At 40.9% G+C, this 26317-nt stretch overlaps 2 protein-coding genes across 2 annotated transcripts in view; one reads left to right on the top strand and one right to left on the bottom strand.

Annotated features, from left to right (window-relative positions):
- Positions 1 to 9301, bottom strand: part of EPDR1 (ependymin related 1) — a 32583-nt gene extending 23282 nt beyond the window's left edge. Inside the window, 2 exon segments of the mRNA XM_050783323.1 lie at positions 8686 to 9199; positions 9202 to 9301. Coding sequence (XP_050639280.1) covers positions 8686 to 9199; positions 9202 to 9301 — 614 coding nt within the window.
- Positions 9302 to 14389: 5088 nt separating this feature from the next.
- On the top strand, positions 14390 to 24321 carry SFRP4 (secreted frizzled related protein 4). The gene is made up of 6 exons (XM_050783322.1): positions 14390 to 15159; positions 16797 to 16877; positions 16972 to 17037; positions 18910 to 19108; positions 21432 to 21495; positions 23451 to 24321. The coding sequence occupies exons 1-6, from the start codon at positions 14715 to 14717 to the stop codon at positions 23634 to 23636; spliced, it is 1041 nt and encodes a 346-aa protein (XP_050639279.1). The 5' UTR covers positions 14390 to 14714; the 3' UTR covers positions 23637 to 24321.
- The last annotated feature ends 1996 nt before the right edge of the window (positions 24322 to 26317 follow it).

Raw genomic sequence — 26317 nt, 5'->3', positions numbered from 1 at the left:
AAGAGAGATACTGAAGACAGTGTCTGATGAGAGGGCAGTTGGGGAGTGGCTCATGGGCGAAAGGAGTTTGGGGCATCCACTCTCTGGGGGTGGTGGTGTGCCCTCCTAGGGAAGCTCTACTTCAACCCTACTGGAAAACTTTGCAAAACACTGCAGTGTAATTCGATGTCAAAAATCATTCTTAACATAGAAGAGGTATAACAACATATAAATGAGAAGCCATGAAACCATTACATAAATCTATCATTTTATTGTCTAAGAAATTTAATTATAAGGAAGAAAGGAAAGAAAATACATATCTATTATTTAGATATCCTTCCACAATGAATGTATATTATCAGTTATTCATTTCCCTCATTCACTGATTCAAAAAAAAATTAGTCAGGCCCTGCTCTTAGCTGTTAGAAAATGGAGCTTGGGAATCGCCTTCTCCGACATCAGAACACAGTTCCTTTTGTACGGGACAAGCATTCATTTAGGTCCCACATAGTATGTTGAAAAGAATGTAAAGTGTTCTGAGGAGTTAGAGATACAGCAACAACCGTACAAAGCCCCTGGCCTTATGGAGCCTTACTGTGCGTGAGGGAAGGTAGGGGAGATGAAGGAACAAACTTTAATATTAAACTCTCTGCCAGATAGTCGTAAGTGCCTTAGATATATTAATATAAAGCAGTTAGGGGGCACTGAGAATGTTGAGTGGAGAAACAGTTTAATTTGGGAGTAGGTCATGCAGCTTCTTAGGAAAAAGGCTTCCGAGGCAGAGGCAATGACAGATTCAAGTGCCAATGGGGTCAGTGTGCTGAGGTCAGGTCCACAATGAGTGAGCTGGTGACAGAGATAAGGTAGGGAAGAGGCTGGGGAGCAGATCCTGAGCCAAGGAGTGGCATGACATATTTTCAAGAGAACCCTGGGGTTTTTATGTGGAGAAGAGACTAAAGGGGGCAAGGTCAGAAGCGGGAAGACCTGTTAGGAGGCTATCATAAATATCCAGCCAAGACATAATAAAGGTTTGGACCAGAATAACCATGGAGGTATGGTCAGATTCAGTATATATCAAAATTAGGGTATAGGTAGAAACATAAAGAGATGAGAACCTGAGCCCTGGGAGAGTCCACTATCAGCAGTCCAGAGAAGAGCAGAGAGAGCAACAAGGCTTGAGGAGAGGAAATAAGGTGGGAGGAGGAAAACCAGAAAACCCGCAGGTTGAAAATCAAGGTTGAAAATCAAGTGAAGAAAGTGCATCAAGATTGGGGAATTAATCTACAATAAGATGAGGACTGATCAAAGATTAGTTGATTGGTAATGTACAGCTTCTGGCTTTTGACCAGAGTATTTTCAATAGAATGGTGAAAAAAGTGATTGGAGGGTTTTTAAGACAGCATAGGAGTACAAAAATTGTAGTTAGCAAGAGATTTGCTTTAAATAGAAGAGGAGAATGAGATTTCAGCTGGTAAGATCAAGAGAAGTTTTTTTAATTTAAAGATGGGTAAAATAAAAGAAAATGTTAAGGGGGAAAATAGAAATTTTTTACTGGAATTGGTGAAATCTAAGACTATTATATTTATTCCAGGAAAAACAAACCACTAATTGGTGGAATATTTTCAGATCTTTGGGCACTTTGCCCCTGACCACCATCCTCAAGGTCAGAATCAGGAAGAAACAGCTCAAGGTTATTGGAGAAAGTAAAGATGTTTTCAAAGCAGTATAGTGACCACCTCTGGCTTCCATTTGTAAATTAGTCTTACATTCCATCAGCCTCCTTACTCGCCTGGGCTTATCTTCTTTGGATCTCTTTTCCCTAGTGCCTGCTTCTCCCTCCCCATCTCAGCATTAGTTCTCTGAAATCCAGGGTCTATAGACCCACTGAATTAAGTCCCTTAAATCAAACTTTGTGTGCTTCCAAGAAAATCTGTTTCTTGAAGAAAAACTCAAATACTGCAAAACTCAAGTACTGCAAATCAGCATGGCTTATTCTTTGAGGATCAGGAGGCCACAAGCAGTCAAGACTTACTGAGCTCATAAAAGAATATGCTAGCTCCAGCCATCTGAGATCAAAATGATGGGGTAAAGGTCAAAGGAGAAGTCATTCTCCTAATATTCACAAAGTCATGATTTCTTAAAATGAAAATCCAATCCATGCAAAACAAATTCATGATCAAATAGATTTATTGAGCACTTTATATTCGTCTGCCTCCCCCAGCCACACAGAGACACCCTCTGAGGATCTGTAATGATGACATATTGAGAAGCCCAAAGGAATATAAACATATGTTAAGAACATAATTTGACCTTCTCCTTTCTCTTGAACAATTTAGACTAAAGCCATTAGGTAGGACCAAGGAAGATATGCTTCTACATGGGCTGGCCTGGAGTGCGGAGCCCATGTGTGAAGGAGACAGCATAACGATACATGACTGGTTACCTACTGCAATTGAATATTACGAGCCAGTTTTCTCACTGTCTGAGAAGGGAGTAGCAAAAATGAAAGGGGAAAAAAAACTAGAATGGACCATGTAGTGTTGGATTAGAAAGAAAGCATCAGTTTAAACACCTCTATGGATTAGAACTGGAGGTTCAGAAATAAATATAGATGTAAATGTGTATATATGTATGAGTGTGTGGGGGGAGGGGTGTGTGTATTCAAACTTAACACCCCGTGCTTTGTCCCTTGAGAGGACCTGGTAGCAGTGCCACCTGATAGCACTGAACATGACTACAGCACAGGTCCTGACTTCCACATATTATTCTCCAAGAAAAGTAACCAGGGCTTCTTGAAAAATGGTTTATCCTAGGACTAGGGCAGGAAAATAAAGATGATCTTGGAATATCTTGCTGTGCCAGAAAGCAAGGAAGTGCTCAAACACGTCAAAAGAACATAGAAACCAATTTGAAGAGGCTTCCACTGGCCAAATCTAGGACATTATGAACAGCAAAGTAAACAATGAGAGCAAATAGAACAAAATGAGAAGGCTTGAGTGCACACTGATACAAACAAAGTATAATTCAGAAGATTAATGAAGAATGGGATATGTACATGGTTTTAAAATATTTCCCTACCAAATCTTGTTAATTAAAAAAAAAATGTATCATTTCACAGTGAAGAAGCCTGGCAGACAGCAGTCAATCAGGTGATCAAAGTGAACATCAGGATGCAGTTAGAAGAGAGTATTATCCCTGATATTCCTGCCAAAGGTAAGTAACTTGAGGCTAATTATGAGGAAACATCAGACAAACTCAAATCAAGGAACATTCTACAAAATAACTGGCCTGCAATCTTTAAAAGTTCTAAAGTGCAAGGAATACCTAGGAACTGTTCCAGACAGAAAGAGACCACAGAGACACCACATTTAAATGTAATGCTTGCACTTAAATCTTTTCTTTTCTTTCTTTCTTTTTTTTTTTTTTTTTTTTTTTTTTTTTTTTTTTGCTATGAAAAACATACAAAGAACAACTGGCAAAACATGAATGACACCTGAATTTCAGATGGTCAAAATGAACTGGTGTTAATCTCCTGACTTATATGGTTGTATTGTGGTTATGCAGGAGAAAGTCCTTGCTGGGAGGAAATACACTGAAGTATTTGGGGATCATGGATATATCAGTTTGGCAACTTACTATCAAACAGTTCAGGCGGGGGGAAGTTCTTTGTATTATAATTGCAACTTTTCTGTAGGTGTGAGATTGTTTCAAAATAAAACAAAATTATGGATTTGAAAAATAATCCTCATCCTCTTTTCCAAACACATAAGATTACTGAAGTTACCTTAGGTGATAACAGCCCTGGGAATTAATCATCCGCAGCTGATACTTGGACCAACACCCCTATAAAAACATTATTCCATTCTTAGTAGGAAGGGAGGCTCAATTGAGTGCAGAGCCTTCTGAGTTTGGGCCCGAGGCATTTCAAGGTAGCCTCTTCTCTTTCTCTATTCATAAGACAGGCTTAGGTGAAAAAGAGAAGGAAGAAAAAGAACTTTGAATTAATTTGTCTACATAATGGGATAGGTTGAGAAAAAATTTAAAATCTGTGTCAAGTTCGTTGCATTAGAAACAGTGAATCAGCCTGATATAATAAAAGTACAATTGGTGCCTTCAGGGTATCATTTAATCCTATCTGTACCTAGCATTTAACAAATGAAAGCCTAAAAGTGATTTAGTATCAACATTGTAGGCATTATTCAAATTAAATTAAAAGATGAAAAACACAGAGGTTCTGAAATGTTGAGGACCTTATTGGGGTGAAGGCAGGATTAGAGGCCATGGTTGTCACTCCATCATGGTCTAACATGAATCCCCCTGCTCTCTCCACTACAGGAGGCTGATTCTCTGTTTAAAGAAAGAGAAGGTTAATGTTATTCTCTTCTCCAAGAAATAATATGCTGTGGGAGAATCAAGAGAAGCAGACATGAATTAATCAGAATTTGAATAAGAATCCACCTGCTGCTCCATTTGTGACATATTTTTCATGTTTTACAAATACAAATCCTTAATAGAACATGTAGGATTGGTGATGAAATAATATTCCAAGATACCAGACCGTGCATATTGTTTTACTGCCTCTCTGCTCACTCTGCATTAAGAGCTTCATTGATTCCAACACCCAAGCCACCATTTTGTAAGGGGAAGCCTAAAGTTACTGGTGGCGTCAGAGGGTTCATTGTGTATCAACGTTGCTTCCCCCATAAAGTTCAAAATGTTGCCTGAAATATGAAAATAATCTTCTTGATTTTCCTTCAGTCTTTCAAATAAATACTTGTAAATTTAGTCAAGGAGTCGGAAAAGACAGTTGGAATTAGAAAATAAAAATGGTATCAATTACTAAAATTTCCCATTCGCTGCTCAGGCTTGTCTTATCTGAAGCTTGTAAAGTTGTTTAATCTTTTCCATCATCTCAGGGAAAAGAGAGCCTGGAAAATCCTAGTCATTCCACAGTAACTATCAATGGGATTTTCCATAACTATCTGGATAAAAAACGAAAATCTTAAGAAGTAGATCCAATTCTAAAACTTACTTCTCAACTTACTCATAAATGTGAAGAGACAACTCATCCATATTTTCTTCAAATAACATCTGGTTGCTTGGCCAGACTGTTAATACCTGAAAAAATTTCTGAGTTTGTTCCAACAAATCTACACTTAAAGAGCTTAAAAATGTGTTTATGCATTAAACATTCTTTTCCACATCTGACTTAGGGCCAGCGATGTGACTGTGAGAAAGAATCTTGCCAAGAACTCGGAAAGAAAGGGAAAAAAAATGTCTTTTAGAAGTTTAACTGTGAAACCAGCACCTATTGGACTAGGGCAGAGGAATGAGAAATCACCACAAAGGGGCAAAAATGCTTCTAGGCCAGCAAGAGTTGGCTGTGACTCCACTAAAGGTATAAAACACACATCTAAAGGTTATATTAATCAGTCATGGAGTCATGGAAGAAGGGTTGCTCAAACAGACTTGAGCAGTACTCACCAAGGGTCCATTCCGAGTGGAAGGGGTCAGGAGCAGCACAATTGGGGTAGCACAGAACCACCAACTCATCTCTATTGTGAAAATGAATGCATCACTTTGCCTTTGCCTGATTACCATCAAACCTTACCCCGGGCTGGCCTGTCTTATTCATGATGGAAAACTCCATATTGCGCATATAGCCTAACCTAGGGCAGGCAATTATTAGATGTTTGTTCAGTGAATTTGCTCCAACTCTTTGCTCACAACTGCCTGATGATAATTTGGCTCCCCACATAGTTCTGACTACAGGGAGAGAATGACCTAGTCTTGTGGATTTGAGAATCCTGGTCCGCATGCCAGCGATAAAACTCATTGAAATAGACAGTTTAGCATTTGAGTTTCCTTACTCACAGGTTGCTCCCAAAGGAAGGGTCTGTGTGTGCTGCTGGATCAAGTTTCTGAGCCCAAAGGGCTGGTAGCAAGTCTCTGGGCTCGGGTAACTTTACCAGGATGATGATGATAGTGGTAGTGATGGTCCCAACCCTGGTCACGAACAGAGCATCTTGTGTGTACTATCAGACATTGTACTATATGTTTTATATACTTGAACTCATTTCATTCTCACAATAATCCAATAAATTAGGCATTATAAGTGTTCCCATTTTGTAAATGAGGATACTAAGACTCAGAAAACTTTAGTAACTTACCCAAAGACCCATATTCAGGGTCTGGACTCAGATCCAGATTTGTCTGACTCTAAAGCCTAATTTTTTTAATTGTAAAAAAACAATACTACCTTTGGGGAGATTAACCCTTGTCCTTCTCTTTGGCACACTCCTCTGCTTCAGCAGTGTGCTCTGGGTCATCCCAGTCCATCTTCAATATGACTATTCATCAATGCGCCACTACTGTACAAGTCTTCACAGAAAATTACATAGGATACCAATTCACCCTTAATTAGAAGTGCACAAAGTCAAACCCTGTTGCAAGGAACAGCATCACCATCTACCCTATGCCATCAGTACCATTAGCTTCACAAGCCAAAAATGGGGGCCTCTTTAACTTTTTCCTCTCCCTCACCACACCTGCCACAACCCATCCAATCATTTACATGTTTCTCAATTGAACCTCTTCAATACTTCCCTGATGCATTCACTTGCCCCCTGCTCACCATTCCCATTGCTACTACCCATCTCTCACCTGGACCACTACGAAAATCTCCAAGGTTGTGTTCTCACTTCTACTCTTGCTCCACATTGCTCCATTTTGTGTCCATATCATGGGAATGCATCCTTAAGGACACATCCACGGATCTTTATATAATCTAATCACAAATTCCACGGTTTAAAACTCCTTCAGTATGACCCTTCGCCATGTCCTGTGCTTCAGCCCTAATAATGAGTGGTCTGCAGTTTTTGGAATTTACTCAGATCTATACACTCCAGGATGGCACACATACCAGGCATGGATACACCTGCATCCCCCTGGACCAGCAGTCTCTCCACATCTCCCTGGGAAACCTCTACAGGTGTTTTGGAACTCACTCTCATTTCAGCTCCTCCAGGAAGCCTGGGTTAGGTGCCCAGCTGAGTTCTTCTCATCACACCCCAGCTCTCACCCCTCATACCACTGTATGGGAATTTTTTTTATTTATGTGACTTCACCTCCAGACTCTGACCTCCCCAAAAGCCAGGAATCACTCTGTTTATACACAGTGCCTAACATGAACAAATGCTTATTAAATAAATGAATGAATGAATGTGAACCTGGTATACCATAGGCGTCAGAATCCACCCAGCTTCCTCAAGTATTAGCTGTTTGATCTTAAGAAAGTTGCTTAATCTCCCCAGACCTCAGAGTTATTGTCTGTAAAATGGAGATCATAAAACCTATACTGTCAAGTTATTGTGAGATTTAAACTAAATTATATAATACATGTAAAATCCTCAGTGTCATGCCTCATATATAAGAAGTATTCAACTGTTGGTTGTTATTATTATTGCTATGCCCTTCAATACCCTACTGAAAACATTCATGTTCTTGAAAGACTTGTAATCAATTCCCAGTTCGCCATGATGACTGTGCTGCTCTGCATTTCATAATGCATTATTTTGCATCCTTGATATTGTTTGAAAGGGTCTGCCCTTTCCACACTTTCTTCAAGTCACCTAATACTTGTACAAATGCTTTTAGAATAAATGATATTATCAAATTTGATTTTGTTCTACAAACTAATAGTGCCCTTTTGCTATAGATCTTACAGTCCACTGAAGTTTCAAACCATGAAAATTCACTTTGCAACTCCCAATGATACAAATGCCATAAAGAGAGGCAGTGAGAGGAACACACTTAGGGGGAATGGCAGGGCTCTGGAAAGGAGACAGGTGGTGATCCCAAATTAGAAATCAGGTCTTAAAGGGGCCACAAGCAAGATGACGTCTCAAAAAGAGGGTGCCCTTTGTCACAACAGATGTGCAAAGGTGAATGGTCAGACCAGTTCTTAAAAGAAACTTGCAGCTTTGCCCCTGTAAGGAGTACTGTGCAGTCATTAAAAATAGGAGGCCAGCTAGTAACATGGCAAATAAGAACCTATAAGGGACAATGTTAAGTTAAAAAAGATTAGGATAACATATGGCTTTTGATCATAGTATGTAAAATTTGCTTTAAAATAAACAAAAAAACTAAAGGGAGTAGACCAAAATTTTAATAGCTGTAACAATTTTATAAGTTTGTGGGTGAAATTTTCTTTTTATCAATTTCCCACACCGTTTGTAGTCTTGCGACAGTCTTTTAAAATACAAAAAGTATTTCTTAGAAAATACATATTCTGCGTGCCTCTCTCGCAGATGGCTCTAGAAAGAAATGAGATAGTGCAGAAGACACGCCCTAGACTGCAGGGGGCTCCATGAGCCCAGAGCCTGACTCAGCAGAGTGAGAACAGGGGCGAACCTGGGCACAGGGGCCCCTGAAGCTCGATCCCGCCCTGGATGGGTCCCTTCTTTACCTGCCACCGCCTCGCTGGGTGTTACTGAGTCCCCCGCCAGCAGGACGCCCTCGGTGGGCGCAGCGCCCCTCCCAGCCCCCTACCATGCTATCCCCAAGCGACCCTCCTTGCGAAGGATCTCTCTGGGAGAAGGGAGGAGCTGCAAGGGGCCGGAAAGAGTTACAGGAGGCCCCTGCGACCTCGCCCTCCCGGGGCCCGCGCCGCTCCCCACTCCCGCCCCGCGGGCCGGTGACCTGTACCTCTTACAGGGGATCAGCGCCTTCCTCTCGTCCAGCACCCGCACGCGCTGGTTGAGCCCGTCGTAGGAAAGCAGGGCGCGGCTGTTGCGCCCGCTACTTTGCTGGTACATAACCTGGCGCCCTTCCCACTGCTGCGGCGCCTGGCACGGGCGCGGGGCTCCCACCGCCCCCAGGCTGCACAGGCCGCACAGCGTCCAGGCCCAGAGGCAACCCAGCAGCCAGGGGCCCAGAGCGCCCGGGACGGTGTGGAGGGGAGCGCGTCCTGGCATCGCGGTCATCCTTCCCTGGCCCGAGGGCAAGCTCGAGTCCAAGGGGGAGCTGAGGCGTCCGGGATCAGAGTGGCTCCCACCGGCTCTCTGCGCACTGTACCGGGAGTGTGGTCTGGACCAAACTACTTCCTGTCCCTTCGGTGGCCTCTGCCGCTTTTGAGATCCGGACGCGCGACTCCCGGTAGCCAGGACCAGGGCCCTGGGAAGGCTCTAGTGAACCGCGCGGGAGCTATTTCTGCCTGGGTCACTGCCTGCTGCCACTGCCTGCTGCCGCTTCGGTTTTCACTGCTCACTGCTGCCAACAGGAAATGCAGTGGCAGTGGTGCCACTAGCATCCTGGGAGGCATGGCGTTTTAAAGAGGGGGGGTTGCCGGGAGACTGTGCCAAGAAGTGTGTTTCTCTACTAACTTCAGTGTTCAACAGGTAATCACACACGGAGGGGCAAGTTCAAGATCAAGATAGGAAAAGCAGAGCTGCTGCGTTTGCTGTGCAAACGTTTGCCCGGTGTACATTGCCCCTGGACAAAAATGCAAACTTCTTCCTCCAAATTAAAACTGGAAAGACGAGTTTTTTTCCTGAAGAAATGATACTAGCTATTCATCATGGCCGCTTCTCAGCCCCCATTCCCAGTGAAGAGTCTATGAGACTAGTAGACAACCCCTTGCATTGGGCCTAGGACTCATGGACACTGCCTCAAGGTCACATTGCAGTGAGACTGCTCCTCCCATCGCCTGGCAATACCACCAGCCGAGTGGTTTGGGTGTCTGGGGGTTTCGCTTCTTCAAGAACAAGGTTAATTTGGTTTATATTTATATAATGTTAGGATCTATAACATGGAATGAGCGGGGCTCACACACCTGTTCCCAGCTACTCCGGAGGCTGAAGTGGGAGGATCGCTTGAACCCAGGAGTTAGAGGTTGCAGTGAGCTATGATCAAGCCACTGCACTCCATCCAGCCTGGGTGACATGGTGAGACCCTATCTCTGAAAATATAGTGATAAAATATGAAATCAAGAAAAAAGAAAGGAACTTAAAAAATGTATAGCTTCTTTCCATTTGAACTGCATTTCAGGGATGATTAAGATTGAGCCAGGTGAACGTGGGAAATAACATTCCTGAATGAAGGACACAAGGACAAGAAAAGAATAATGCTGTGGTTCAAGGACAAGGTAGAGGAGTACTCTGAAGCCATAGCACTCATTTTAAGGATTTTGTCATTCATATTGAGGACTGTGGGAACTATCAATCAATGTAAAGCTAGGGAGAAGCATCATCAGGCATACGCTTTGGAAAGCCCACTTAGGCAACAGAAGGGGTAGGGCCAGAGGGAAGGCAGGGAGACGAGGAGGCTACTGTTAACATCCTGGAAAGAGATGATCCTGATTCAGCTAAGGCAACAGGAGTGGTCATGGAGAGGGTGGAAGACAGTTGGGAGCTGTAGAGAAGCATTTCAACTCAGAGAGAGAGGTTTCTGGTTTGGGCCACTGGGAGTCCAGTCCTGAGTGAGGAGAGATGATCAGTTCATTTCAGGATTGGTTGATTTTGAACTGACTGTGGAATATTAAGGTGGAAATATCCAAGGGACAGCTTGATAAATCCTTCTGGAAACCAGCAGAGCTTTTGCATTAGGAAGCCATAGGTACATAAGTGGTAACTAAAGCCGAAGAGTAGAACAGTGGTTTCTGGGGCAATTCCACATCCCCCTTCCCAGCAAAGAAACATTTGGCAATATCTAGAGACATTTTTGATGGTCACAATGTAGATGGGGAGGAGGTTACCGCTGACATTTTGTGGGTAGAGACCAAGGATGCTACTAAACTTCCTACAATGCACAGTACAGTCACCTCGCCCGACTCAAATGAAGAGAAAATTATCTGGCCCCAAATGTCAAAAGTGTTGGGGGTGAGAAAACCTGCAGTTCAGGGGAGCGTTGAGTGTGAGAAGAAGGATTAGGATGGAGCCCCAGAGAGCTCCAGACATTTAAAGGATGGGCAGACAACAGGCACTTGAGGAGACCAAAAGGAATCACCAGAGAGAAGCCACTGAATAAGGCAACTTCCTGAGCCTTGTTAAATAAATGTAAGGCATGGAAAGAATGGACTGAATGCTGAAGTAGGGTGTTCTAGAATCACAGCCTCCCTGGAGGTCATGAAGAGGAGGGACAGTTGACAGGTTCTCCTGATGCATTCTTCCCTGCTGCCCCCTCTCTGTAGAACCACTAGAGACACTACCAATGGGCCGAATGGGGCAGGCACAGAGCTTTAGGAAGAAGGGGTCTTCATTTCCTCTTAAAAGGCATGCCTCTTGCTGTGCAGAAGCTCTTTAGTTTAATTAGATCCCATTTGTCAATTTTGGCTTTTGTTGCCATTGCTTTTGGTGTTTTAGACATGAAGTCCTTGCCCATGCCTATGTCCTGAATGGTATTACTTAGGTTTTCTTCTAGGTTTTTTATGGTATTAGGTCTAACATTTAAGTATCTAATCCATCTTGAATTAATTTTGGTATAAGGAGTAAGGAAAGGATCCAGTTTCAGCTTTCTACTTATGGCTAGCCAGTTTTCCCAGCACCATTTATTAAATAGGGAATCCTTTCCCCATTTCTTGTTTTTCTCAGGTTTGTCAAAGATCAGATGGCTGTAGATGTGTGGTATTAAGAAACTACCATCAGAGTGAACAGGCAACCTACAGAATGGGAGAAAATTTTTGCAATGTACTCATGTGACAAAGGGCTAATATCCAGAACCTACAAAGAACTCAAAGAAATTTACAAGAAAAAAACAAACAACCCCATCCAAAAGTGGGCAAAGGATATGAACAGACATTTCTCAAAAGAAGACATTCATACAGCCAACAGACACATGAAAAAATGCTCATCATCACTTGCCATCAGAGAAATGCAAATCAAAACCACAATGAGATACCATCTCACACCAGTTAGAATGGTAATCATTAAAAAGTCAGGAAACAACAGGTGCTGGAGAGGATGTGGAGAAATAGGAACACTTTTACACTGCTGGTGACATTGTAAACTACTTCAACCATTATGGAAAACAGTATGGCGATTCCTCAAGGATCTAGAACTAGAAGTACCATATGACCCAGCCATCCCATTACTGGGTATATACCCAAAGGATTATAAATCATGCTGCTATAAAGACACATGCACATGTATGTTTATTGTGGCACTATTCGCAATAGCAAAGACTTGGAATCAACCCAAATGTCCATCAGTGACAGACTGGATTAAGAAAATGTGGCACATATACACCATGGAATACTATGCAGCCATAAAAAAGGATGAGTTTGTGTCCTTTGTAGGGATATGGATGCAGCTGGAAACCATCATTCTTAGCAAACTATCGCAAGAACAGAAAACCAAACACCGCATGTTCTCACTCGTAGGTGGGAACTGAACAATGAGATCACTTGGACTCAGGAAGGGGAACATCACACACCGGGGCCTATCATGGGGAGCGGAGAGGGGGGAAGGATTGCACTGGGAGTTATACCTGATGTAAATGACGAGTTAATGGGTGCTGACGAGTTGATGATTGCAGCACAGCAACATGGCACAAGTATACATATGTAACAAACCTGCACGTTATGCACATGTACCCTAGAACTTAAAGTATAAAAAAAAAAAAAAAAAGAAAAAAGGCATGCCTCAGAGAACATCAGGGAAGCCCACGAGACTTTGTGACTTGGTACTTACATAGTTAAACAGATGCAGCAGGTTCAAACTGGCTGCAGAAATTTGAGCCCTCTCCAAGTTTTCCCTGCTCAGACTCATAGGAAAAGTGTAGGGTAGTTCAGCTCTTTCTCTTGCTCGCCTGGTAGGAACCACAGCTGAAAATCTTTTTCGCTCAGTGAAGAGTTTAGGCTCATTGGAGTTTACTGCTAGAAATGGCTTGAGATGTCATCTCGGCTTTCCTCCTAATGTGATATTTTACTAGCCTGGCTTGGCATCTTTGGAGGTTGAGACCTGTTCCACAGGAAGTGGATTACCTTTCTAGAGTGGCTTGTCAGTGTAAGAACACCGTGGGCTTCCCCTAAATAAGAACCACTCTTTGGATGAATACTGAAATGTATTTGTCTCATTTATCCTTTTCACTTACTATGTTTAATTCATGTTCCCTAATAAACAAGATAATGCATTTAAAGTTCTTAGCTCCATGTCTTGACCATTGTAAATTCCCAGTAGATGTCACTTGGGCTTGTTGTTTCCTCGGCTGTTTTAATCCTTAGTCTTCAGTTTTAATCCTCAGTCAAAACTAAACTAATTGTGTAGGTTTAAGCTTTGGAGAGAAAAATTGTGCCTTAAATTTAAGTTAAACTATGTTTTTAAAGATTAACATTCAGAGAACATGTTTCCATATTGCTGATGCCCTAAAAAATAGCATATACCAGAAGTCTTACCACCTGAAGATTGACATACATCAATCTTATATAAATAAAGCCTCCCTTTTCTGTGGATAGCTGAGCCAGCAATTGAACTTACTACCTCTTCCTAATGCAAATAAGATAAAAGAGAAAGCAAAGCATACATATTTGCATCCCATAGTACACAGCTTCTTAGCTTCTTACTCAACTCAAGCAACAGTCTCTGAGCACATCAAAAATCAAGATTTTAGGCTGCTGAGGTGGAAATCCTTTGGCATGAAGGATCAGAGATGGGGAGACCTTTCAGATTGTGGTGTCTAATGTTTTCTCCTGGGTTCCACTAATGCTGGAGACGGGAACAGGGAGTTAGAAGGAAGAGGGAATGTTGGAAGACATTTCCCAAGCTGGAAGATGCTAGCACACCTTCCCCCAGTTCTATTAAGTTCCTGGAGCAGAAACAAACCAAGTGTTATACTGGAAAAATTTCGGCCCAAACTGTCTACTAGCAACAACAGCAACAACAACAACAAACCACACTCCACACAACTAAGGGCGGAGTGGGGTAATTTATACAATGTGTCCCTCCTATTCCGACATCCACTGCACTCTCCCCTGTCTCGCAGGACAGTGTCCCAACTGTCCTTAGCGCTCCTCATGCCGCCTACCGGAGAAAGCAAATATATTTCAGAATTAGAGGGCAGCAGAAGCTCCTATTTCCCCCCAACTCTATACTTGGAAAAACTCTAAGGCAGAGGGAGCAAAGTTCAGTTTTCACGCCAAAGAGTGTCTTTCTCTCTCTTGAAATTCTCTCCCGCACCCTCTTGTATCCGGTGTCGAAAACAACTGCCAGAGGTTCTTTTTCTTGGTCCGAAGAAAAACGACTGGCCAGACTAAAAAGGAGGGACTTCAGGGGGAAAGCAGGCTTCCAGCCCTGGGCTGTGGCCCAGAGGGGATGATGTCACCGCTTCTGCACCGAGGGGCCTGGGGGTGGGGCGGCCAAAGGGGAGCCCGCGCCGCGCCTGCAGCTGCCAAGGGAGCATTCCGAGCCCACGTCAGGGGAGGTGTCCGGATAAATAGGGTCCCGCAATGGCCGTGGCTGGCTGCGCTCCGAGCTGCGGAGTCCGGGACTGGAGCTGCCCGGGCGGGTTCGCGCTCCGAAGGCTGAGAACTGGCGCTGCTCGTGCCCTGTGTGCCAGACGGCCGAGATCCGCGCTCGGACCCGGCCGAGATCCCACTTTGCTACCGACTGGAGTTTGGGGGAAGAAACTCTCCTGCGCCCCAGAGGATTTCCTCCTCAGCGAAGGGACAGCTAAAGACGAAGGTGGCAGGAAGAGAAGGGCGCTTTCTGTCTGCCAGGGTCGCAGCGCGGGAGGGCAGTGCCATGTTCCTTTCCATCCTGGTGGCGCTGTGCCTGTGGCTGCACCTGGCGCTGGGCGTGCGCGGCGCGCCCTGCGAGGCGGTGCGCATCCCTATGTGCCGGCACATGCCCTGGAACATCACGCGGATGCCCAACCACCTGCACCACAGCACACAGGAGAACGCCATCCTGGCCATCGAGCAGTACGAGGAGCTGGTGGACGTGAACTGCAGCTCCGTGCTGCGCTTCTTCCTCTGTGCCATGTACGCGCCCATCTGCACCCTGGAGTTCCTGCACGACCCCATCAAGCCGTGCAAGTCGGTGTGCCAACGCGCGCGCGACGACTGCGAGCCCCTCATGAAGATGTACAACCACAGCTGGCCCGAAAGCCTGGCCTGCGATGAGCTGCCCGTCTATGACCGTGGTGTGTGCATCTCGCCTGAAGCCATCGTTACGGACCTCCCGGAGGGTGAGACCGGAGGAAGGATGGGGGGAGGCGAGGAGGCACCCGGGGCTGTGGCTGCCAGTTGAGAACTAGGCGGCCACACTTAAGGCTGCTGGGGGCTTCTGAGGCTTGTAGGAGGTGGGAAGAAATGGGGGAAACATTTTCTTCAGAAAAAGTCTGGTTTCCCCCGTAGGAATTTTAGAAGCTAGCGAAGGGCGCTGTACTCCTTAAGGAAAAAAAAAAAAAAAAATTTGCTTACAAAGGGAGCCTTCGACGATGTTTGCATTTACAGTAGTAACAGAAATGATAATAGCAGTAAACAGGTGTTGCTAGGTGTCTGAGCAAGTGTTAAACACATTACACGTTATTCACTCATTTAATGCCCAAAATAGTCTCACCAGGCAGGTGTCAATACTCGTTCCATTTAGTGCTACTTCTTAAAAAGTTTTTTTCTGAAAAAGCAGTAATGGTCATTGCTTCCCACCAGGAGTGAGATTTGTAATTGCAGTTTCCCTGGAAAATTGTGAGGTCTGTTTCATGGTCATTGACCCCGAGCCAACTACTGTGGCATTTTAGTTAACCCCATCCCTACTTCCACTTCCTTCTTTTTTCTTTGGTCATTTGACTGTTTTTCTAGGAAGAAGGAGAAGTTTAAATTCACTTCTTGAAATGAAACCTAGGAATATTTTTGCATTATTTTATCCAGGCTTTCTCTGACCCAGGTTACCCCACATTTAAAGACACTATGATATTGCTGTGCTGGAATCTCTGAACTTATTCCCAGAGCATTGCCCTAAACCTGAAGGAGGAGTGGTTAAGTGAATGGGGTAAATTGAAACTCCTCTCTAGTTTAGAGTTTTAGGGGAAAAAACCACATATTTATTGTTTAAATTATATAAATAATAGAGGATTATGCTTGGTTTTGGTTATATACCTGTGAACTGTTTCTTCATTGCAAGATATGAGGTGGGGATTTGGAAATATTTTGGTTACTTTGATTAATATAAACTGTTAACTTGGAATATCGACATTTCAATATGACTTTGGGAGAGAGTGATATGATTTATCCAGTTGGGTTGTATATACCAGTGTATACCAGCGAGGTTAAATGGATATACATTCACATCAATTTGTGCTTGGATAGGCGAATATTCCCCCAGAGGATCTCTTTTCTAAGCCCTAGATATCATTATGAAAGGAGAAGTCAACAGTCACATGCCGTTTTTGCTATATAAATACATATTTTTTTTTAGATGGATCCTCACTGTGTTACCCAGGCTGGAGTGCAATGGCACAATCTCAGCTCACTGCAACCTTCGCCTCCCGGGTTCAAGTGATTCTCCTACCTCAGCCTCCCGAGTAGCCAGGATTACAGGTGTCCACCACCATGCCTGGCAAATGTTTGTATTTTTAGTAGAGACAGGGTTTTGCCATATTGGCCAGACTGGTCTCAAACTCCTGACCTCAGGTGATCCGCCCATCTCAGCCTCCCAAAGTGCTGGGATTACAGGCGTGAGCCACCTCACCCGGCTCATTTTTACCATTAAGTATTATTCTTTTGTGATACCGTGTTAGTTTATATCTTCAGAGGGCTCCTTATACTAGCTGGGTGAATAGACAAAATCACCAACCATGCCCATGTGGCCCTGTTTGTGTTTCAGATGTTAAGTGGATAGACATCACACCAGACATGATGGTACAGGAAAGGCCTCTTGATGTTGACTGTAAACGCCTAAGCCCTGGTGAGTTCTTTCTTCTTGGATGTTCCCTCTACTTCTCCTCTCCAGAGTGATTTCTGTACTCTTTCCAACTTTCTGCCTCTTTTGCCTTTTTTAGATCGGTGCAAGTGTAAAAAGGTGAAGCCAACTTTGGCAACATATCTCAGCAAAAACTACAGCTATGGTAAGTCATCTGTTAAAGCCATTTACTTTTGAGACTCGGTTCATTACAAAGCTGGAATCTCAATACAGTTGCTGTCATTAAAGCTAGTCACAAAGTAAAGAAAACAAAAGGTTGACTGTTTTTCTAGTCGATTATGTGAATTCTATTAATATATGGCACAATAACAACTGCAAAATGTCTTGCTTTTCTGGATAAATCAAGTGCAAACAAAAGGAATGACCCAGGTGATAATAATTACATGCATCAGATTAAAAGTTTGACATCTTGATCCTCCTTGTCTTGGTAAGAAGTGCTGATCAGCCGGGATGGCACACCCCAACTGTTCTCTTCCTGAGGTTTTACTGCTGCAGGAAGAATGGGAAAGTGATCCATGGATTATCTGTGAGTCGGAGAATTAAGGCCCATAGGCCCAGAGAATTAAGATCTGCCTGCATATCCTTTTACTTGTGAATAGCTACAAATATTTAACGTCTTAAAGAAATTGTGAAAAAAAATATTACTCACAAAATCCTATGGTTACGCTATTGAAATAGTTTAAATGCCCTCCTCTCTCTTACTTGAAAGAACCACTCAGCATTTTCTTCCAAGAATAAGTCAATCATGAAATTTGAAATGTTTTAAGTAATTTTAATTTCACTATTGTCATCTGAAAGTAATTTTAATTAACATATGTTCTTTTTCAATTCAAAAAGAAATGTAAAAGGCAGACATTTTAAAAGCGTCTGTTTGGGCTGGCTACCTTATATTTCATTGCATGTCTTAAATTATTTCTGCTGAAATAACATAAAGTGGTTTTAGGGAAAATGCTTATTTTGTTTGCTGACTTAGTTTTCATCTTGCAAATTGAAATTTTATATCAGTAAGAAACTTTAGGATATATATCAGACTTAAAAGTAGGAGGATCACAGAAACATAAAAATCTGAAAAAAAATAAGCTCTTACAAAGCTATCAGATTTAAGGATGATAGTTAGCCAATGTGGGTAATTCAGCAACAACAAAAAGTAGTTTATCTTTTCCTGTAGCTTTTTTTCTTAAAGCCTGCTCTATGTAGATACCATCCTAATCTGATTTACTTAGTCCCTCCTCTGCCAAGATCCGGCCTGAGATACTAATCTGAGTTTCACTGTCATGTTGTTCTCTTGGGTGTTATGGCCTTGGAACGACCTTGATGAAGAAACCATTTTGTATTCAAGTCCTTTGGTGTCTTCATAAACTGGCTGCCTGAAATGGAATCCAAGACAGAGCCATATTAGGCTGATTACAACTCTATGGGAGGCAGTAATAACAAGAGACCACAGAAAACAGCATTTAAAACTTGGTCAGAGACAGTGACATTAACAGCCATCTGTAATAACAGTTCTATCTCTGCTCACCATGGGTCTACTTTGTCAGTCTGTGAAATTAAAAGTAGTCCTCAGAGACTCCCTCCACTTCAAAAATGTTATGACTAATAACTATCTCTGTAAAACAGAAGAAGCTGAAGCATCAGATGAGTGATGGAAGAAATGCAAACCTTAAGATGACTTCTGATGTGAAATATATGATCCTCACTTTGAATCACCACAGGGGAGAATACAAATACTGTGAATTTTTTACTGAGCTAAAGGCAGAGAAGGACTAAAACTTGCCTTTCCATTTGCTTTCCCATCTCACAGTATGCCCCAGAACATTTAAGACAATGTTGACAATATAGGACACCATCCATTTAGCATATGACTGTGTGGGCTTTTTGCCTGCACTCAGGCCGCTTGGACATAACCATAATTACAGGAGTGATTCTTTAAGAGAGGCTCAGAGGTTGGCATGAAGACACCATCCCTAGTTTTTCCCCAAAACCTTCAACAACACTTCTATCTATTTTTAAATTGCAGTTATTCATGCCAAAATAAAAGCTGTGCAGAGGAGTGGCTGTAATGAGGTCACAACGGTGGTGGATGTAAAAGAGATCTTCAAGTCCTCATCACCCATCCCTCGAACTCAAGTCCCGCTCATTACGAATTCTTCTTGCCAGTGTCCACACATCCTGCCCCATCAAGATGTTCTCATTATGTGTTACGAGTGGCGCTCAAGGTAGGCACAAAGAGGCAGAAGGAACTGTCTGCACACTGTTAGAAAAACCTCAATCTCAGTTAGCAGTCATGGTTTAAAAACATAACAAAAATATGCCAATGGCTTTTTAAAAAAAAAATTAGTTAAACAGATGCCTCTGTTTGAATAGCATATATTCTAACTGTCAATTAATTCTTCACAGGATGAAGGAAAAATCAAAATATGAGTATTTGAATAGAGTCTTTAAAAATCCATTTCAAAATTCATTAAGTGATTTCAAAATTTATAGGCAAGTCAATTATTTTAAGGAAGAACAATTCTGTTCAAATCATTCAAACAATTTTAGAGTCACAAATACTAAATTCTTAAGGCCACTTTAATAGCTTACAGATCAAGTAAGTAGGCATCTGAGACTATAGTTCCGCATGTTTCCATATAAACACTTTACAATATTTGATAGAGTATTGCACACACACACATGCACACTTTAAGATGACTTCTGAATCGAATATGTGATTCTCAATTCAAACATCACAAGGCAAAGTATAAACAAATATGTATATGCTTCACACACACTCATACACACAAATTCTAGCTGGGTATGTTTGTCTTCCTGGCCTCTCTTTCCTTCTTCTTATTTATTTATTTATATTTTTGGATATTGGTACATTACTTATAATATAAAGTCAAACTCTTGAGCCCAGCCTCCATGTTGGGCCCTGTAAGTTGATTGCAGTATACTCCTCCAGCAAAATCACTCAGTTTTACGTAACAAGTCATCCCTCCCATTCTCTGCTGTTAATGCTCATCTGTTTCTTCTATATAGATATAAACTAAGACTATTCCTCCGAAAAGAAACCAAAAACATTTTTGAGAACTAACTTCACTTTTCTGTATTCTGTCAGTACTTGGGTGCCCTCCTTGCAACATGGATATCACCGTGTGTTCTTGGTTTTAAAGCCAGACTCTGCTTGTATCTTGTCTCCCTAAAGAAGCAATCAGTGACTCTGGACTCATCTCTACCAAGGCGTTTGCATCTGCTGCAGTGCTAGAGATGTGGTTGGGGATACCAGGTTGCTAGCCATTACATTCTATCTGAAGAGGGGAATGGATTATAATCCATTCCAGTAAAAATATTTTTGGATAATTGGGATGTATGTCCTCACAAATGATTCTAATAAATTGGTAAGGGTATGTAAAGACGATTGTGAAAATAAGAGAGGAAATCTGCTTTATGAGACCTGCAAAACTGGTGTAAAGTTACACTTGTTAAAACCATGTGATGCAATAGTAGATGTAAAGATAAATAAAACGGAGGAAAAACTCTTGAAGCAGGTTTTGATGCACTTTATATTGTACTATACAATAACTTTCAAATGGATTAAATAGACAAATATTGTAAGAACTTAAAAAACAGGATAAAATTAGGTGACTAAATATATCTGAAAAGCAAAGTAATTTGTAAACATAAAAGTAATGTAAGAAATTACAAGGAAAAATATCAATACACATATTTGACCACATAATATTATACACATAAAAATCACAAATAATGATAGAAAAGCAAATAAAAATTGATAAACATAATTGAAAAAGATATGAAAAGATAGTAGTCTTATTAAAGAGTTCATAAAATTAATATTTAAACATTGAGACCACGATGTAGAAATATATGTACATAAATTTATATAGAGAAGTTCAAATAGTAACACAAATATAATACAAATAGTAAGTAAACATTTAAAAAATTATCTCCTTGATTCTAAATCCAAATAAAAACAAGATTCCATTTTCACCTAATGCTTAATGTTAATGAATTGGATGAAAGTGCAACCATTTTGAAAACAACTTGGCACTATGCATTGAAAATCTTTTAAAAAAATACATACCCTTTGACTCAGTTATTCTATTTTAAAAATCTGTCCTAAGAAAATAATAAGCCAGTGCACACTACTGTATACAGGGTTATTCAATGCAATACTGGTAATCATAGCTAAGCAAGAGGGAATTCAGCAATAAAGAAATGGCTGGATATATTATGGATATCCATATTCATAACATTATATTATTAACATTAGATTTTTAAATTATTCTAATTACATCAGAAAATTTAGATCATAAAATGACAAAAGGAAATTTGCAGATCATCTAAATACACAATGTGGTCTAGTAAGTGTAATAAATATTGTTACAAGGAGGAATGAAAGGAAACACCAATAAAATTAAATGGTGGATATGTGGATTATGGGGCAAAAGGTTATTGAATAATTTTTTTACAATTTCTGTAATTTTAGCTTTTTACTTTTGCAATAAAAATCTGCTTACTAAGATAATTTGTTTTCAGGATGATGCTTCTTGAAAATTGCTTAGTTGAAAAGTGGAGAGATCAGCTTAGTAAAAGATCCATAGTAAGTATCATGAACAACACTGTGAAGATGGATGTAAGTGCGTATAAAATATTTCTTTAGAATTGGGGAATTCTTCCCATTGTCTCATCTTCAAGCTCTCATAAGAGCCAGCAATAGCGACAGTGTTTGTCTTTTGAATAGGCCGTTAAGAGTGTAGCTATTCTCACTCAGAATTTTTACCAGGAATCTGTCATTCAACTTCAAAGGTTGTGAAGTTGTGTTTGATACTAATGTACTGGTTATTTCCAAGTTAAATGAGCCTTTTGTTTCTTTATTACATGTAGTTGTTTTATTGAACCATGAGATCCTTGAGCAGACTTAATATCCATTGAGACTAAATCTGACATATATTTGGAAGGGTGGAAATATCTGATAATAAAACTTACCCTATCACTATACATAGCAGAATCTTTTCCTATATTTATAATAACTTAAGACTTTTGTCAAAAATCATACACAAAAAGTAATTGTTTTACAGTCAAATCCAGGATTTTTGTGGTAACATCATAGAAATATTGGTAATTCAATTAGAGGAGTTAAATAATTTTTTGCCCAGAAATGTGAAATTACAACCCAATCTAAAGACATCAGGTAATTGGTTTGAAATTTTTAAAGCTTCCCTTCTCTGCAAAATATGTCCATATTCATTAAGAAGAATTTGTGTTTACAGGTTCACAAAACATATTGCTACTGCCTGTGCTCTCTTAGTTTGCACCAATGAAAAGTCCCAGGCAAGAGGAAAGTATATATTAACAATTGATTTATGGAGAATGTAGTTAGAATACAGCCTCCCCTAGTCAGTGTACTTCTGAATAAGAGAACCAAACACTATGGTGTTAAATCAGAGCCAAAAACTCATGAGCTGCTCAGAAGCATGCTTAGTTCTATTAGACAGGAAATTCTAGCAGGATTGGTTATCTGGTTTCCCGGACTACAGTAGATTAGAAGCATCAATACAGAAGGCAAGCAGACCGTGAGAACCTGAGCTTGCTGAGAAGAAAGCTTTCAATAATCAGAGCTGTGGGACCATTCACTTTTGCAGCATATTTTCCAATAAACTTCAGTAGGAGTTTGAAAATATCACCACATGATAGCAACATACCATAATGAGTTTATTAGTTTAGAATAGATTAGAATTGTGTTGTAGCACAGCGGGGACAATGTTTTTCTTTTCATTGCATTCCTACTGCATAGAATAATACCCAACTGATGACTGTGGTCAAACTTCTGGCTGAATGAAGTAGACTCTAACCAAGCAGGGACATTTGTGTTAATATAAAGCAATGTCAATTCAACTGGACTCACTTTTTTATTGTTCCTTACTTGAGTTATTTAAAGAATAAACTTTTTGCTATCAGAGAGACTTGATTTTTCAGAATGACTCATTTCCCAATGGTTCTGGATAGCTAGCATGTTAGAGGATGACTAGGTGTAGAAGGGGCCTCTGTCTTCCTTTGGATGTGGGAGAATTAAGTGAACAAACCCCTGACTTCCCAGTGACGTGGGGTAAACTAATGCTAGTAGCCATGAAATAAGAGCCTTTTTAGAAGGCTTTGCACTATAGGAATGTTGCATTATGGGGCTAGTGGTCAAAAGTGCATGGGTGAGGGCCTCTGGCTCTGGAGTCAGGGTGGGTGAATTTGAATCCTGGCTCTGACATTTACTAGCTCTGTGGCCTGCAAATAACCTCTTTGTGCTTGTTTCCTGCCCCTGTCAATGGTGCTTATTTGGAAGGACTGTTGTTTCAATGAAATGAATGCATGTGAAAACTTCATCACACACTGAGCACTTTCTGAGTCACCTGGTACCTGATAAGGGCTTGACATAGGGTAGCTATTACAATTGTTACCGTCATTAGTATATTACAGTGAAAAACTTGCCTTAATTTTCATATTAGCTGAGCACCATAAAGGGGTGAGATAATTTGATAGTCATGTTTACAAATTGCCTTTCAGCAGTGGGAAGAGAGGCTGCGGGAACAGCGGAGAACAATTCAGGACAAGAAGAAAACAGCTGGGCGCACCAGTCGTAGTAATCCCCCCAAACCAAAGGGAAAGCCTCCTGCTCCCAAACCAGCCAGCCCCAAGAAGAACATTAAAACTAGGAGTGCCCAGAAGAAAACAAACCCGAAAAAAGTGTGAGCTAACTAGTTTCCAAAACGGAGACTTCCAACTTCCTTACAGGATGAGGCTGGGCATTGCCTGGGACAACCTATGCAAGGCCATGTGCCCCTTGCCCTAACAACTCACTGCAGTGCTCTTCATAGACACATCTTGCAGCATTTTTCTTAATGCTATGCTTCAGTTTTTCTTTGTAAGCCATCACAAGCCATAGTGGTAGGTTTGCCCTTTGGTACAGAAGGTGAGTTAAAGCTGGTGGAAAAGGCTTATTGCATTGCATTCAGAGTAACCTGTGTGCATACTCTAGGAGAGCAGGGAAAATAATGCTTGTTACAATTTGACCTAATATGTGCATTGTAAAATAAATGCCATATTTCAAACAAAACACGTAATTTTTTACAGTATGTTTTATTACCATTTGATATCTGTTGTTACAATGTTAGTGATGTTTTAAAATGAGATTGAAAATCTAATGCTTCTAAGAAGGAACAGTAGTGGAATGAATGTCTAAAAGATCTTTATGTGCTTATGGTCTGTAGAAGGATTTTTGTGATGAAAGGGGATTTTTTGAAAAATCTAGAGAAGTAGCATATGGAAAATTATAATGTGTCTTTTTTACAATGACTTTTCAGCTCTGTTTTTAGCTAGAAACTCTAAAAACAAAAATAATAATAAAGAAAAATAAATAAAAAAGAGAGGCAGACAATGTCTGGATTCCTGTTTTTTGGTTACCTGATTTCATGATCATGATGCTTCTTGTCAACACCCTCTTAAGCAGCACCAGAAACAGTGAGTTTGTCTGTACCACTGGGAGTTAGGTACTAATTAGTTGGCTAATGCTCAAGTATTTTATACCCACAACAAGAGAGGTATGTCACTCATCTCACTTCCCAGGACATCCACCCTGAGAGTAATTTGACAAGTATAAAAAAGGCCTTCATGTGAGTGCCAAAAATTTATTTTCTTCACTTAAATAATTTTTTTTGCCTAAATACATGTGAGAGGAGTTAAATATAAATATACACAGAGGAAAGTTGAGGTTCCATCTCTGAAATGAGAATTACTTGACAGTTGGGATACTTTAATCAGAAAAGAAGAACTTATCTTGCAGTATTTTATCAACAAATTTCATAATTGTGGACAATTGGAGGCATTTATTTAAAAAAACAATTTTATTGGCCTTTTGCTAACACAGTAAGCATGTATTCTCTATAAGGCATTCAATAAATGCACAACGCCCAAAGGAAATAAAATCCTATCTAATCCTGCTCTCCACTACACAGAGGTAATCACCATTAGTATTTTGGCATATTATTCTCCAGGTGTTTCTTATGCACTTATACAACGATTTGAATAAATAAAACTAGGAGCCTGCTATACGTGTGTTTCATAACCTGCCTCCTTTTCTTGGCTCTTTATTGAGATAAGTTTTCATGTCAAGAAAGCAGATACCACCTCATTTCTAACAGCTGTGTTATATTCCATAGTATGCATTACTCAACAAACTGTTGTGCTATTGGATACTTAGGTGGTTTCTTCACTGACCATACTGAATAAACATCTCAATAGTCAAATGTCTGTGTGTATCCTTCATTAGTACCTTGGGATACGTTTGTTTAAATAGTATTTTCGGGCCTAGGAGTATGCTCAGCAAGGAAAGTTCTTGATCTTGTCAATTATGCCCCAGAATGCTTGGAACATCGGTGGATGGAAATGCCCATTAAGTGTATGGTGTATGGAAACCCTCACTAAGATTGTTTCTCCTTCTCCATGTTTATCATAAATTTAAAGTTGTAACTGGTGGCCACCTTGGACAAACCTTCTCCCTTCATCTGTGAACCATCAGCTGACAACATTCTCAGCACTTCCTATACTCCTGGCCACTGGGAAATAATGATTTGAGCCCCTCAAAGTATATAGATAAATGGATGGATGGATAGATGATTGATAGATAGACGGATAGAAAGATGGATGGATGGATGGATGGATGGATAGATAGATAGATAGATTTCTTAACTGCCGGAAAAGCCTATGCAACCTCCTCTATTTTTTAACAATCTAACTTAATAATATAACTGGTTAACTATAGGAACTGAAGAATTACAGTATAGCAGAGCTGCTAATAGATGCTCTCTGTCTAGCCTCCTTTTAAGATACATGAGAACTTACATAAATAGCCTTAGTTCTTACTTTTCAGCTGTAAACCAATGCAGTCTGATCACACTTTTGGTTTCTCTCCTTGGATACCTATAAGATTGTGTATTGCATTCTTACAACAAAACCCTGGATACCTATAAGATTATCTATCGCATTCTTTTTTTTTAATATTTATTTATTTTTTATTATTATTATACTTTAAGTTCTAGGGTACATGTGCATAATGTGCAGGTTTGTTACATACGTATACTTGTGCCATGTTGCTGTGCTGCACCCATCAACTCGTCAGCACCCATCAACTCGTCATTTACATCAGGTATAACTCCCAATGCAATCCCTCCCCGCTCCCCCCTCCCCATGATAGGCCCCGGTGTGTGATGTTCCCCTTCCCCAGTCCAAGTGATCTCATTGTTCAGTTCCCACCTATGAGTGAGAACATGCGGCGTTTGGTTTTCTGTTCTTGTGATAGTTTGCTAAGAATGATGGTTTCCAGCTGCATCCATGTCCCTACAAAGGACACAAACTCATCCTTTTTTATGGCTGCA

This window comes from Macaca thibetana, chromosome 3 (assembly GCF_024542745.1).
Source record: "Macaca thibetana thibetana isolate TM-01 chromosome 3, ASM2454274v1, whole genome shotgun sequence".
In the NCBI taxonomy this organism is placed as follows: Eukaryota; Metazoa; Chordata; class Mammalia; order Primates; family Cercopithecidae; genus Macaca; species Macaca thibetana.
This window is presented reverse-complemented; position numbering and strand designations above follow the sequence as displayed.

Coding starts and splice junctions, on each gene's coding strand:
- SFRP4 (XM_050783322.1), top strand. CDS start 14,715: ATGTTCCTTTCCATCCTGGTGGCGCTGTGCCTGTGGCTGCACCTGGCG. Junction 15,160..16,796: donor CGTTACGGACCTCCCGGAGG/GTGAGACCGGAG, acceptor TTTGTGTTTCAG/ATGTTAAGTGGATAGACATC. Junction 19,109..21,431: donor TGTTACGAGTGGCGCTCAAG/GTAGGCACAAAG, acceptor ATTTGTTTTCAG/GATGATGCTTCTTGAAAATT.